The sequence below is a fragment of the Polypterus senegalus genome, chromosome 6, assembly GCF_016835505.1.
Source record: "Polypterus senegalus isolate Bchr_013 chromosome 6, ASM1683550v1, whole genome shotgun sequence".
NCBI lineage: Eukaryota > Metazoa > Chordata > Cladistia > Polypteriformes > Polypteridae > Polypterus > Polypterus senegalus.
In genome coordinates, this window is record NC_053159.1 from 68,203,404 (window position 1) to 68,220,231 (window position 16,828).

The window sequence follows — 16,828 nt, forward strand, 5'->3', positions numbered from 1 at the left end:
ACTTATTCTTAAATATTGGCACCAGTACACTTCTTCTCCACTCCTCAGGCATCCTCTCACTTTCCAAGATTCCATTAACCAATCTGGTTAGAAACTCCACTGCCATCTCTCCTAAACACCACTTCCACAGGTATATCATCTGGACCAACAGCTTTTCCATTCTACATCCTCTTCAAAACTGTCCTTACTTCCTCCTTGCTAATCCGTTGCACTTACTTATTCACTATTTCCACATCATCCAACCTCTTCTCTGTCTCGTTCTCTTCATTCATCAGCCTCTCAAAGTACTCTTTCCATCTGCTCAACACACTCTCCTTGCTTGTGAGTACGTTTCCATCTTTATCCTTTATCACCCTAACCTGCTGCACATCTTTCCCAGCTAGTCCCTCTGTCTAGCCAATCGGTACAGGTCCTTTTCTCCCTCCTTAGTGTCCAACCTCTCATACAACTCATCATACGCTTTTTCTTTAGCCTTTACCACCTCTCTCTTCACCTTGCACCTTATCTCCTTGTACGCTTGTCTACTTTCTGTATCTGTATCCTCTGTATACTCTCCTGTATTTCCTCATTCCACCACCAGGTTTCCTCTTTCCAGATGTCACGCAAGCACCCTTCTTGCTGTCACCCTTGCTACATCTGCTGTAGTTTCCCAGCTGCCTGGTAATTCTTCACTGTCACCCAGTACCTGTCTCACCTCCTCCCTAAACTCAACCTTGCAGCCTTCCTTTTTCAACTTCCACCATTTGAGCTGTGGCTCTACCCTCACTCTCTTCCTCTTCTTGATCTCCAATGTCTTCCTACAGACCACCATCCTATGCTGCTTAACTATACTTTCCCCTGCCACCACTTTGCAGTCTTCAATCTCCTGTAGATCAACTCTTCTAGGATGTAATCTACCTGTGTGCATCTTCCTCCACTCTTGTACATAACCCTATGTTCCTCCCTCTTCTTAAAATACGTATTCACCACAACCATGTCCATCCTTTTGGTAAAATCCACTATCCTCTGACCTTCTTCATTCTTCTCCTTGACACCATACCTACCCATCACCTCCTCATCTCCACTGTTCCCTTCACCAAATCCGCTCCAATCACCACTTTCTGTCCCTTGGGTACACTGTTCATCACTTCATCCACCTCTCTCCAAAAATCTTCTTTCTCACCCATTGCATACCCAACTTGCGGTGCATATGCACTAACAATATTCACCACCACAGCTCCAATTTCCAGCTTCATAATCATTACTCTGCCTGACACTCTTTTCACCTCCAAAACACTCTTGACATACTGTTCCTTCAGAATAACTCCTACCCTATTTCAACTCCCATCCACACCATGATAGAACAGTTTGAATCCACCTCCAATCCACCTGGCCTTACTCCCCTTCCATTTAGTCTCTTGCACGCACAATATATGAACCTTCCCTCTCTCCATCATATCTGTTAACTCTCTCCCCTTATCAGTCCTACTGCCAACATTCAAAGTTCCTACCCTCAGTTTCACTCCCTTTTGTTTCCTCCTCTCCTCCTGCCTCTGGACACGTCTCCCTCCTCTTCTTCGGCCAACAGTAGCCCAATTTCCACCAGCACCCTGTTGGTGTTAACCCAGGGCTCGACCGATCCAGTATGGAAATTTGTATTATAGTCCGCATATTGATTTGGCAAAATTTTACACCGGATGCCCTTCCTGACGTAACCCTCCCCATTTATCCGGGCTTGGGACCGGGATGAAGTAACAGACTGGTTTGTGCATCCCCTGTGGTTGGGTTCAAAGGATTACAAGAGCATTAGGACAAATATTCTCTGGTCTGATGAGACAAAACTTGAACTCTTTGGACAGAACTTCAATCACTATGTCTGTCAAGGACCAGGTACTGTTTTATAGTGGAGTGCATGGTGGTGGCAATATCTTGCTATGGGCGTGCATGAGGTTGAGGGAAGGATCAATGCAGCCAGATACTGGGAGGTACTTTAAGAAAACCTGCTCCAAAGTGCATGCAACCTCAGACTAGGGCTACAATTCACCTTTTAGAATAACCATGACCCAAAGTATCCAGCTAAGACAATGCCAGACTGGCTTCTAGGTAAGTCTCTCACTGTCCTTGAGTGCATCTGCAAAATAACCTGTAAGATCATGGTGGCCATATTAAAAAAAGATGACCAGGCACAAAAAGCAGTATCTTAACTTTGTTTACAGTTAAAAAGAAAGACCTTACCAAAGGACTTTATAGTTAGAGGAAATAATTAAATTCAGCTTATAGAATTCTTTCTGGTTGTCACTGTTATTTCTGCACTGAAAATTGTGGTTGCTACTCTAAGGTTTTAGCATAATGACCACTGCTTAATCTGACAACCCTTTGTTTTGGCCTTCAAAAGAAAACAAAATACATAACAGCCTTTCAAATTCCACCTGTGGTTTACTTTTGTGCATTAGCCAAAATCTGTTTTGGAGTTCAAGAAGATATTTATGTAATCTCAGATATTTAAGGATGCAGTGCTCATTACATTGTTGAGTTTTGGTTAGGCTGCCATCTCTCTCTGTGTGGAATCTATATATATGAAGAGCTGTGCTTGCCTGCTGCCTGCCTTCCACATCTTTCTTCTAAACCTGCTGTCCTCTGACTGTCTACCCCAGAGCATCTCTTAAAGAAGAATAGCAGACTGTCCTTGAAGACTCTTGCCTCACAGTCTTTTACCTATAGATGCCCTATGTGTGGTAACGTGCATTTTTTCTTATACATTTGTCAGGCCTTTTTCAGATCTTGTACCACCCAAGTCCCACCTTTATCCTTGAGTACCCACTGGACAACCCAATATATTGTATAGTTATTAAAGCTCTTAAAGCCTGTAATGTTTTTAAGGCTTGATGGCAATGGTGGTATGGAAAACAAAAACTATGGGTGTTGTGACTAGCCTTTCCTTTTGCTTATCTATTTTGTTGGATAAGGGTGATACCAAAGTCTAGTCTGTAAATCAGGAAGGAAAAACACAGGCATAGACTTCTGCTCTCTCTCTGATACGGTAGTTTTAATAGGTGTGGAGAGCCTCAGCCTTATGGAAGCATCAAATAGTGTTTTACCTTTACAGGTGTACTGTATGTAGTGTCATAACGAATGTGAAGTTCTTTCAAAAATGGAATTTATTAAATATGTTTGTTTTAAGTCTAATTAGTCATATAATAACTAAGCATGGGTGACAATTAGTTCTTATTAGAGAGATGGACTTATGTGAACAAGCACTTGTTTTAGAAGATCACAAAGCAAATGTTAAAAAATGTAGGTCACACTGGGAGGCTGCTTCACTATGTCTGTCTGCCCTGGCAATGCTCTCGAATTTCTTTTCATTATCAACGTCATGTTTGCAAACAGTGCAATTTAGAGAAGGTAAGTATGCTGGTACAGTGGATCACAAGTGTGTATAATTCAGAAGGAAAATGGGTATGACTAAAGACGTAAGTGACTTTGAACACAGCAGTACAGAGAATCTCAGACACTCCTGCGTGACTGCATCAGGAATGACAACATTGCAGGGTTTTAATCATAACTTTCATTGTTCTGAAACATCCCACTTCATGGTGATACATGAGGATTGGAAGACAGAGATATAGCCAAAATTTGATTGTGCTAAAAATCAACATCTTAATTAAACAAAACAACATAACCTCTAACAGGACAAATCAGTAATCAGGCAGGAGAAAAGCTTGTCCATCTCCATCATTTATTACTGCTCTGCTATTAATTGAACAGGGTGTATTCTTCTACAGCATGATCAGAATGGTCAAATATTCTTCTTCTCCTTTTGTTTAATGGTGGTTTGCAAACCAAATTAAGGTGCATTACTGCCACCAACTGAATGAATTTACATACAGTGTCAATTATTGCATACATTTACTCTGGTTGGTTCGTTGGTTTACACCCAAATTACATATAAAATGAAAGTCCATTTTCATACATTGTGGTTCTTCTTACACTCTTTGGATTGAGCCACCACCAGTGATATTTCTGTGTATATACCAACTGTCAAATCTTGTTGAGTACAGTTCATCTGATCTCTTAGTTATCTTTCAGTACATTTTGTGTACTGTATTACATTTTTGTCTTGTTGTTCACTTGACCTTTATCTGTTTTCTTGATATGCCTGAACAGGTCTCTGACATGTACTAACCCTTAATGCTGCTTCTTTAAGATGAATGCTATGTTACCCTAATATTATTCTTCCATACCATCAGTCCACTAGGCCCACTTACTAATTGTCAATGATTCAGGTTGCTTGTGGAGATGTACAGTGGAGTTTGTTTCATGACATTCATTTGAGCTCTGATGTGAGTAGAGTAATACTGTATGTGAGTGCTGATCAGGTGCATGCCTGCATGGCAGTGTTACAAACTTCTGTGAACTGACATGTTCATCAGGATAATTCTCTGTGCTGCAAGGCTGTGAAAGTCCTTAAGAAATGAGAACAGATAGTATTCTACCCCTTTCTTCATCAAGAATGACAGATAACTCCTTCCTTCCAAACATACATAGAAATAAGACCAAGCAGTAGGTTGTATCTGAGTACAAATATAGTACCTGTGAAAATGATTACAACAAGGATAAGACTGTTATCAAGACACATGCAGTTCTAATCACATTCTTATTCAAATAAACTTACTGCGTTTTATTTGAAGTTGAAAGTCAGAATATCCAGATTCTTAGTCAGAATTTTCAACTGGAACACGTCAGATTTCCAATTCAGAAACTTGGGACGGGTCTGTCAAGTCAGGGTTTGTCCAACATCAGATCATAACGTCAATGCAAAATGGCAAAGTGCACCACAAACTTCAGTGAGTGCTGTAGTATTTACTGTTTATTAGCACTTGTGTCCCATTAAATCAGTTATACATACATTAATGCCCAGCTTCTATCCATGGACTTGTTTCTATGTGAAATACTGTGTAATGTGTTGTTATCAACTGCTATTGTTTTGATGGAGCAATGCACAACAAAGGTTTTCCTGGATGTGTCTCTATTGGTTTTCTGAATGTTTTGCTGGAATGCGGTAAATTTGGGTGTGATGTCATTCTCAGTTCTGACATCCAACTTCCGAGATATATTTAAAGCAACATTTGTGCTGAGTAAGTAAGATCACTGCCAAACGATCAGATGGCAATCACCATAACAGCTTTAGAAGCACTAGAAGGAGCCCAGTTTAATTTTTTTTACATGTGCTATTTAATCAATCAGTCTCCCCAAATCAAGTAACTTGCAGAACAGGCCAATGCCAAACTAACAAGCATAACATAAAACTTGAGTGGAAAAGGGAATTCGCAAAATACTAAAGTTGTCTTTGTACATTGAAGATTATTATACTGTACATCAGGCAAATCAGGCATCAAAACAAGTGTGCCAGAAAAGATATCTTTTGCTTTTCCTCCTTACCCACCTCTTCGCATTGCAGACGACCGCAAGCTTATTTATAAAGATGTGCCAGGCAAACTTCTTTATGGCTTCTGGACACTACCTGACAGTTGATCGTGAAACCCATGCATTCTTAAGAAGAGCAGCTCTGCTCTTTGAAGTTCAGCATCACCACCCCTACTTTGAGTTCCACCCTCACAACGCGTTGGATTACTTTAGAAATGTGATACTCAGTGAACCGTCTAATTCTTCCCACCCAGTTTTAAGCACAATTCAGTAATGGCTGTCTTCAGACATCTGGCTCAGCAAGACTATCTGGACTGGGTTTGACACTAAATTCCACCTATGGGCATTTTTGGAAGTGGCTTTTGGATTCCTAGTCATAAACATTTGTTTGAATAGTTTCTGCTGAGAGGAAAACAATTTTGAAATGCAGAACACCCATTGAGTATTTTTCTTGGGACCTACAAAAAAAAAACTTAAATGCAGAAAATGGTTATGGATTACTTGGGATCCTGCTAGAACAAGACTGGGTTCACTGTGTTCAAGATAATCTCTAGGGATTCAAGGGATATGCAAAATAGCACTTTAATGACTGCTTTAATAAACTTTGTGGTACCCTGAAATAGTGGGACCATGCAGAAAAAGTGTTGTCAATTCTATGTGGTGTGGTCGAAATGTAGGCAATTACTCTTAAAGTATGCCAAGTGCACTTTAATCACATCTGAATTGTTTGATTTGTAATTTTAAACTGTGGAGCTGAGGGACAAATCAAGGAAAAATGTGTCTTTGTCCCAAACTTTATGGGGAGCAATGGATATTTTAACAACGTTCTTGTTGAGACTAGCATGTTGCCTTGTATTTATCCATTCCTATAAAAGGCAAAAACTCATTTACTCCAAACTACATTTTATGTTCCTACATTGTTCTTTTATAGTATATAAATTATTATGTATCTGTGCTTACTGTGCATAGAGTATCATATTTTATGTGCCATATTTGCCCCACACAGTACATCTCACCAACAATTTGACATGCTTGACTATCATGTAGCAGCCCCTGGTTCTTGCTCCAAATTTGGAATTCACCTCTGATCTGTTACACAAAGGACCATCGTGAGCACATTAAACTGTTTTGGTTAGTCCAATGCAAAAACTGATTTTCTTATTTCAAGTAGACAATGCTCTGTTTGGATGCAGGATTTATCATGCTAGCTACCTCATATCAGCTTATGTGTTTACACCCAATTATACCTAATGGATTTTTTTAATTTAATAATGTAAACTGCATTTTTAGGACTGTCCTTCTAGTACTAAGCTGTGCTAATGTCAGATATCGCAGTGCTTTATTTTCCCTACACATTTAGAAGAGTGTCAAGAATTTCAGAAAAAATGAATGTTATCCATCCCACTATATCCTAACACAGGGGTCTGCTGGAGGCAATCCCAGCCAACACAGGGCGCAAGCCAGGAACAAATCCCGGGCAGGACACCAACCCATAGCAGGGCACACACACACTAGGGACAATTCAGGATGCACCTAATCTGCATGTCTTTGGACTGCGAGTGGAAACCGGAGCACCAGGAGGAAGCCCACGCAGACACAGGGAGAACATCCAAACTCCATGCAGGGAGGACCCTTGAAGCGAACCCTGGTCTCCTTACTGCGAGGCAGCAGTGCTACCACTGCGCCACTCTGAATAAGTCATTAGTAATCTAAACTGAAGTATGTGTAGCTTTACATTACTTAATTTGTAAATTGTATGAATCCTTAAATTTATGCCATGGTGCTCCAGACATTTTTAATTGCTTTGGAGCACCATAAGCATAGCAACATTTCATACTTTTTTATTAATGTTTATTTATTTTATTTGAAGAAATGTTTCATACAATCATGTCAAACATATACAACAACTTTACAGTCAAACTAGAAAAAAAATCAGCTATTTAAAAAAGAACACTGGAGCAAAAAAATAAAGATAAAATCTTGAGTGTGCTCCCCTCTACTTTCTCATATACTGAGATAGAGGAAATGGCCATCAGAACCACTTCTAGTTGCGCAATATTTCTCAGATATCATATAACTTTGTTTCTCACCATATTTAATTGATAATATTGATACACAATCATTTATCTTTATTTATGATCAAACTTTATATTAAAATGATATTTTTGCATATAGGGAGGTCGAAAACAGTGGTGGAATTTTTCATGATTATACATGTATTATGTACATATCATGTGCAAAGTAAAAAGAGTTATAGTCACCTAAAAACACAGAAGTGTTAGTATTATATAATATTTGTTGCAATAAATTGCTATAGGTAAAACTGGATTTAGCTATTTAATTATGAAAATGATGGCGGAAATAAAAAAAACAAATCATAAAATTAAATGTCTCACCAAGACCATGACAGGGATATAGCAGCTTATTGTTCCCATTACATCTTTATATTTGCATGGCATGTTCAATGTTTATACATTATTGTTAAACTGATGATGCATAAATTAAAATAAAATTAATAATAGTTATTGAAAGAATAAGCTTTATATTGAATACAGTTTTTAATATCATGTACACATTTATATTTCCATGATGCAAAAATTTTGGATTGATGTTTAAATAAAATGCTACTTCCGGTTGAGTAATTGTTCTCAAATTTCATATCTGTTTGCTTTTTATCATTAAAAATATCTATACAAAATTTGAATCATCCATCTGTAATTATAACCATAATTTACCTGAAAATTCACAAAAGTATTCAGTTAAAGGGAAGTGACCCAAAAGTTGATAGGATTCCTTATTTTTGATATAAAGCAGGTGTACAAACTTAGATCAAAGCGTTTTCATACAGACAGACATATTTTCAAAAATGGTATGGACTCAGGAATGTCTAAAATGTCAAGATTCATCAAAATCTTGAGGTGGAATTTTTTCACGATACCTATACTTTCTTTATACTATGTAAATGACAAAGTAAAAAGAGACAAAACATAACAAAGAACTCAACTCCCACCCAAGAGTAATAGAGGAGAGACAAGAGCTTGGGTAAAAACAGAAAGAAAAGAAAAAGAGGAAGGGAAAATATCCTCTTCCCCCCCACCCCCATCCTCCAATTTAAATCCTTATTATAATATTGTGTTAATTAAATCTTTCCATATTTTAAAAAAGTGTTGAACGGACCCTTTAAGTAAGAATTTGATTTTTTCCCATTTAAAATAGTATAGAACTTCCATTACCCACCAACTTAGGGTTAGGGTTATTTCAGAATTCAACTGTGAATACCCCATGATGCGTGGTTAGGTAAAAAGGGAAATATGAGTGCAAACAAGCCCCATTAGGGGCAGCATTTGTGCCATTTCTAGCAGATATTCCAGGATGATATCAGGTAGGGACACTAATAAAAAAATTGGACAGCTGGCAGATCAATACAGTAAAGGCAAGTCAGTGTCCTTGACTGGTTCCTGATCAGAATGTTACGTATCGAGCAGTCTCTGGTCCTAATTTCTAAGTTAAGGGGTAAATGTTAGAGGTACCAGCATGTTCTTACCGCTAGAGGATGTACAAACTAGAAGCTGCCCACCATCTCTGGTCTTCTGAAAGTTACATCTAGTTGGCAGTATAAGAACTCCATGGACAACTCAAAAGGCGGGGATGTTCAATGTTCATCCCTCCTCTTTTATTCATTATGGCCTCATTCTTTTTGTACTAGTGCCATGTCTGCATCCAAAAAACAGTAGTTCAATGCTGTGGTCTGTCATCAGTTGATGCCACACTGAAAGAATTGAGAAAAGGAATGTAATCTGTGCAAGTACTGCAAACATGTAATATGTAAACATAAGGATATTCTCACAAATAAGGTTTACAATTTTACTTCTGATATGGAAATTATCCAGCAATGTCCATGTTTTTGGTTTGAAATCCCTGTACTGTTTTTTTTACTATTTTTATTATGTATAGGTTTTTTAAAGGTCTGAAGACATTATGTTTGCGTTGGCCTTTTCCTACTGAACACAAATTAGGCACTTTCTTTTTTAATTTTCATAAATCATGCCAGTTTATCCTGTACTGTAAACATTTCACTTCTAGAACCGTTTAGTAATACTAACCAATCCATTTATTACAACAGATCTACTGCCTCTGGATTTTCTGTCCAAGATCACACCAGGCAATGGATTCCATGTCAGCGGCCTCAGAATGATTCAAGATGGTGGAATGAGAGGCTTTCAGATATCATCACCACATGGGAAGGTCAGCTTTCCTGCCTCCCACTTCTTCATAAACTGTGACCACTTTCCAGAGGAGTTCTCCATTGTTATTACAATGAAAGCCTTACAAACTGCACCAAAGGTAATTCAATCCAAGTCCAAGGGCATGAGCTAAGCCTGGTACAGTGGGGTTGGAATCATGCTGATTGCCTAACCGATTAATGCTTATTTTTTAAACATTCTAAACTCATAATATCAACATTTTATAATATGGACAAAACTAAAGGCATCTTACTAAATGCAGTGCCAATTGTAGATAAAGCTTAGGGTGTATTATGCACCTCAGTATTAAAGCATGGAACAGACAGGGGTTGCTACTTAGCATCAGACTCTTGACACAGTGTAAGTAAATAGCTATGGGTTCGAAATAAATTACATTTTGCTCAATGGAAATACCTTTTTCAGGTACTTTCTTCAAAAAGTACTCACAAGAGGAATTCATTTATTAATTCTCCTCAAATCTCTCAAGCAAACTTTGTGCTGTACTTCCTGACTCCGGTTAGCCTAGATGAGGTTGAGTGGCTTCTTTTATGCTAGACCCAGGAATGCTTCTGGTGCCTCTCTCATCTGCTCCCTCTGGCAGAACCCACATATCATGACAGGGCTGACCATCAGGGCTACAATTCACAAAGTGCCCTGCAGTTGTACAAATGGGAGCTGTACCCAAGGGATGCTGCCATCTGGTGTACTAGGGGACAACATGGCCACAATAGACAGTTTTTCCCTGTCCTTCTGTTATGTTTTCCTGGCTAGGAAAGGTATCCATAACTACACTGGCCAGGACACCTATTCATCCATATACTTTCCTTATGGCCTTTATCCAGGTAAGGAACTACCTTCCCGCCTGGTCGGAATGCCAGTGCCACCTTGGCACCTATAAGTATGTAAAGACAAATGCTCTGTGCCTTCATGTTTCGAGAATAAAGCATTATGTATTGCACTGACATACTAAACTACTGAGCTGCACCATCACAGAGTATTAGACAAAAAACAGGCCTAAACATGCCAATTCTATTCACAAGATTAAGAGGTTGAGTGCTAACTGAACACAGTAACATTAATGTATAATACACAAATGGAACGGGGAAAGATGAAACCATTTGAGCATTCTAATATTAGAATTACAGTATGGTAGGAAAAAAGGTGGGAAACATTTCAATTTCATATTGAGGTTTGTATTGTTTTAGTTTTGGGTACTTGAGGGTCCTCACAATCCTAAAAGCATGCATCTCTAAATCAAGTCAGATTGAGTGAAAGTTACCTAAAGAGACTGGTGTCCCATTCCAGGGTGGTGCTCGTCCTTGACTGTCACATATTTATTAAAATGGGGTCTGTTTGCCTCTCCCCTGACTCCACCCTTAATAATTTCTTACAACCATATATGCATTTCTTTGGCTTTAAGTAATTTTATATACAGTATACATCCATCCATCCATTATCCAACCTGCTATATCCTAACTACAGGGTCACGGGGGTCTGCTGGAGCCAATCCCAGCCAACAACGCAGGAAACAAACCCCAGGCAGGGCGCCAGCCCACCGCAGGGCGCACACACAGCACACACTAGGGACCATTTAGAATCACTAATGCACCTAACCTGCATGTCTTTGGACTGTGGGAGGAAATCGGAGTACCTGGAAGGAAACCCACGCAGACATGGGGAGAACATGCAAACTCCACACAGGGTGGACCCGGGAAGCGAACCCGGGTCTCCTAACTGTGAGGCAGCAGTGCCACCGTGCCGCCCTATACAGTATACAGTATATACTTATATATGAATACATTATATACTGTATAGTGAAGCTGGTAAAATACAAGATGAAAGTTAATAGCCTGCAGGCTGGTCTGAACACAAAATAAATATCTCTTTTAAAGGCAGTTCTGGACTTAGGTGGGCTTCTTTTGCTGTCTGGTCACAGAATGCCAAGGCATCGAAAGTTAAAAGTAGACTAAGGGGTTGTCATCAGGGTTTTATATTTCCAAAGTATTGTGAACTGACCCTTTTTCTGACCATGCTAGTGCTTTACGAATACTTTCCAGATATGGTGAAACCAGTTGCAATCATTCCTTGTTTTCTTTTTTCCATTCTCTCATTGTAAAACATGAGAAAACAGACAGATGAGCTGCTCTTCTGTTTTCAAGGTCCAAAACACCCGTTTTGCTTATTCCTTGTAACTCCATTATATGCATTGTACCCCAGGGTGGCTGCTCATTGGTTCTCGGCTCTCTTGCACACAGGCAATGGTGGATTTTGGTATCAGCAACATGGGCATCTACCCAAGACGATATATTGCTGGAGGCACCACGGGACCCTCACTCCAAAAATTTGGAAGGGTGATTACAGTCTGAGGGGTGCACATTCCATAAATTATGTAGTATGTTCATAGAGGAACACCATTTATATAACTAAAGGGGAGTGGACTCCAAACATTGAGGGTGTCTAAATCTAATACTGACTACCTACTATAGAGACCAAGGGAAACCATTCCCCCCTTCCCACATAGGGCATGAAATGGACTTCTATTAGAACTGCCCACAGAGCCCACCCCTATGACTTACAACAAAATTAGACCTGTTTGATTTTGTCGGAGTGAGTCACAGACTGGTCTGGCTGAGTCACAAGGGATATTAAACTACATGACGGGGTATTATGGGAATGTCGTCACTTCCTCCAACTTTCTAAGATGATATAAATAAAGTCAATGACTGAAAATTGGTGGAAAAGTCATTTAATGTGACATGGCCTTTAGGAAAGAAAAAGAAAACAGTTAATAGACTATGTGGCAGCAATCTCCTTCCTCAGAGTACCCTTTAATACCTGATTTGTACTAAAAAGACAAGCATCCCCAACTGCTCCTCAGCCCCTCTTTCCCTCTAGTAAGAGTATGATAGGACCAACATACAACCAGCCTTCTAGCCGCTACGTAAACACGGCTGGTGTCTTATCAATCCACCGTGGCACTCCCCTAAACTGGAGGTCCTAGGGGATTTTCAGGCCTGCAAATATTATCCTTTCTTGGCAGCACTTGTTTTGCTTCTAATGACTTTTGGAGGCTTTTAAGTCATCAATGTGGGCTCTTTTTTCATATAGTTCTTCCTATTTATTCCTCAGTTCTTGTCACTCCTTCACCATCAGTCCTGATCAGGATGGTATCTTAGTATGGTATTGAATAATTAAACTTGAAAAATTGACACTATTGATAACTTTTTTCAGCTATTCAGCTATCACTCCTTTTATTAGCAAGAATGTTAAATGTTCCAACACTTACTGTATCAGAGCAAGAACAGAGCCTTGCACCCATAACAGCCAGGTGCTGCCTCCATTGTCATATGTATTAGGATAAAGTGAAACAGGAAAAAGAGTTCATCTGAAGTGTTTCATTTCATTTGTCCTTTCTTTCACTTGTAGAACATGTAAAATTAGATAATCTAAAGGCTGTCTCCTTTTAGTGTACAGTGTACCTTATATACATTACTTTATATATCTTTTAATAATCTTTTAATAATCCATTCCCAAATAAGCAAAGATAATGCTATGTATTCATTTTTTACCTTGTTATTGCATTTGACATCTTAAAACATACATTTATTAGGTTATAAAGAATTAATGTCAGCTGGTTCTGCAAAAGATTTACCTTTCACTTCAATATGGTATATAAATCGATTTTTATATTGAAGCAAAATCAAAGAATTTTGCGTGCATTTGATCATTTTACAGGCTCAGGACCTTAAAAATGTACTAATGTTGCCATCAAGAATGGGAGTTCTTTTCAGATGGCTTCCACTTTTAATTGCCTTTTCAATTATGTTTTCCTTGTTTACTTGGTTTGTGTGTTTTTTTTTTAAACATGGTGTGGGACAGGGCACAATTGTGTCAAAATACCTGAATTTGAATTTTTTTATTGTACATCTGTACTGTATTTAACATTTTGTTTTTAAGAAAGATGAGCACTGTGGTAAAACATAATAATTATTGTAAAATAGCAATACACACCAAATCAACAAAATGAAGTCATGTTTGAAAATGGTGGAAATAGTTTAATGAAAGCCTAAGCATCACAGGAAAAATATGTGCTGAAAATTTTTTACCATCACACAAATGTAGATTTGTGGAGTTTTTTGTTTTTTTTTCTTTGTGTGTTTTGGGAGGGGAGTCTTTTCCATACTATTTGTTTAATGTTTTGCAACAAACACATCCTGTGTGCATAAATGCTGTTTCTATTAGTAATAAATCGGAACTTGCAAATGCAGGAGTTGAGTGTTAAAAGTTTGTTTTTCTTCACTAGCTACTAAACATGATTATATTTGTTTTTGTTTACTTTAGTACAGTATATCTTGAAATACATTGTTCTTTAATGTTTTAAAACACACCATGGGCAGCTAATATCCTTTTGTATTCAGTTATTTAAATGTTTAGGAAAAGACAGAATTGTTCTTCATATTATTTTATTTTCTTTGCATAAATTCCAGCATTTAATTTGTTTTTAAATTTCTTTTTTTTATACTTTATGTGGTTTACATGTGGGAATGCATGTGCATGCATGTTTATTAATATACAACATTAAGCCAGTACTAAACCAGTATATTACCTTTTTCTCTGTCTCATGGTAAAACCTGCATTAAGCACTTTGAGCTACTTTTTGTATGCAAATGTGCTATATAAATAAATGTTGTTGTTGTTTAAACTATATTTGTAATCTAGCTACAACATTTTTCACTATTACAGAAAAATGAATACATTTTCACGGTGCTTGAACAAGATTCAAATAACCTACTGCTGGGTCTGAGATTTTCTCTGGATAAGCTACACTTTCTCTTCTGGAATGCGGGACACAGGGAGCATGTCATCTTCCGATCTGTGTCCCTGGCGGATAACCACTGGCACACCTTTGTCCTGGCAGTGTCTGGAGAATATGCATCGCTGACTGTGGATTGTAACATACCTCTTAGCTTGTAAGTGAACTCTCAGCTGGGTTTTCCCCGTTGATTTGTTAATATGTGATATCTGTTTTGAATTTATTTCCATAGGAGATGTAAAGTGCTTACCAAATGCAGCATGCTTACCTATATATTGTATTGTACTGCCCGATCATAACTGAAGTGATGCAAGCTTACAGCATATTGTTGTATTGGCTTTGTGAACGCTGGCCCGGACACAGACAGACGGACATCATAATTTCACCACACACCGTTTATTTACACTAATATTTACAAGTCTCTACCGTGCAATCACCCCCAGTGCCTCCAGCACCGATCCCCCAAAGTCCAGGCCACACAGTCCTTTTCTGGCCGCCTCCTGTCCTCTCGCCAGCTTCGTCTTCCTTCCTCCCGACTCTCGCACCGACTGCTGGGAGGCGGCCCCTTTTATGGGAACCCGGATGGGCCCCAGCTGCTCCCCGGCACTCCTCCGCAGACACGTTCTTGTGTGGCGGAAGTGGCGGCTGTGCACCCGGAAGCCGTCTGGGTGTCCCCTGTCGTCTTCCCCCCAGCACTTCCTGGTGTGGCGGAAGTGCTGGGCTCCAGGGCTGTTCAGACAGCGGGGCGCCGCCTACCGGTGGCCACGGGCCCCTACAGGGCTGGGCTTCCATGCCCCCTACCCGAGGCCACCAACGTAACCAGGGCAGGCACCCCCTCGTGGTCTGGTGGAGGTACAGGCCCTCCTCCGGTCCTCCTGGGCATCCCGGCCGGGCTCCTGCCTCGGCCGGATGTGGCAGATGATGGTCTGGAAGTGGGGAGCTGCCTGGCGGTGGCCATGGGCCCCTACAGGGCTGGGCTTCCATGCCCCCTACCCGAGGCCACCAGCGTAACCGGGATGGATGCCCCCTCGCGGTCTGGAGGAGGTACAAGCCCTCCTCTGGTTCTTCTGGGCGTCACAGCTTACTACAGTATATGGTGCGTAAAATGCACTGAATGGTCATTATATCTGTCATTATATCTCAGTGCAGTCAAGCATTTTGTAAGATGGTATGATCCAAGGTATATAATACTCACTAATATGCAACTTTGAGACATGTTGGAATTGACAAGGTTAAGAAATTCTATGTTGAGCTTACAGTATGTGCTGAGTGCAAAAAAGTGTAATTTATAGTGTAGAAAGACAAGGACAACAGATAAAGGTTTGGGGGGGATCCACCCTGTATATTGTAATTTTCACTGCAATGAAAAAGCGAATGTTAGCTGAGAGTAGACTCATAGGACTGCATCCAAAACAAGACTGCTGCAGAGAAGAATAAGTGGTTCTTTTATAGTCGAGGGAAAGGAAGAGATGGATCATCTAGACAAGGAGGGAGGAAATGATGTCATCAAGGGTGTGTTCTGTAGCCAGATGGAAGTGGGTTAGATCTTGGTGCACATGATTAGCCCAGCATATCGGCACTTCGGAATCAACCAAACCCTGCTGCTGCCTCCCATGAGTGCATATGTGACAATACAGGTAAAATTCCATTACAATGAATATCTTTACAACGAAATTTTCATTACAACGAAATTTTCATCACAACAAAGTATTTTTATGGCCCCGACAGTTTCCCCATATGACACAAGTCTACAGAAATCCTTTCATTAAAAATACTTTCATTACAAAGAAGTGCCCAAAAGACCTTGAAATGCTTGAATGAATCATCCACAAAGCAGTTAGTTTCCTTGTACTATTTTTTTTTTTTTTTGCTGTGTTTGTTTTCTGTGGTTTTCAGTGATACCTTTTGCTTATTGCTCATCAACATTTGAAAAACATCCTTTGGAATTTAAACCATTGTCACCCTCCTATAGAAAGGGCAGACACAAAAAACATCAACAGTTCACATTAGAAAAAAAAACTTGACATTTTGTGCGGCTCTTGATTCCGGCAAAAAGGAAAAAAAGACATTGCCAGTGAATTTGGAACTTCACCAATGACACTGTCAACTTTCTTGAAAGATCAAGCAAAAAAGAAACCTCAAGCCCAACGTATGCGAATTACTGCATTTGAAAACGTCAAAAAAGCAGTAAGAAACTTTCCTATTAATGCACCATTCATTCAAGAAAAAGCAAAGTCACTGTTGTGAGGTTCCTCATTTTTTTGGACCTCCCTCAACGGGATGACATGCCAAAGAGCGTCCCGAAGTGTGATCACCGCATCTGTGGAAGACTATTTATCCGTTGCCGGGGCAACAGCGGGCTCACAGT

At 39.5% G+C, this 16,828-nt stretch overlaps 1 protein-coding gene across 1 annotated transcript in view; it reads left to right on the plus strand.

Moving 5' to 3' along the window:
- The window catches only part of LOC120530630 (thrombospondin-type laminin G domain and EAR repeat-containing protein-like), a 178,991-nt gene that overhangs the window by 35,768 nt on the left and 126,395 nt on the right, over positions 1-16,828 (plus strand). The window contains exons 2-3 of the mRNA XM_039755052.1: positions 9,527-9,747; positions 14,391-14,617. Coding sequence (XP_039610986.1) covers positions 9,527-9,747; positions 14,391-14,617 — 448 coding nt within the window. The remainder of the gene's footprint in view (positions 1-9,526; positions 9,748-14,390; positions 14,618-16,828) is intronic.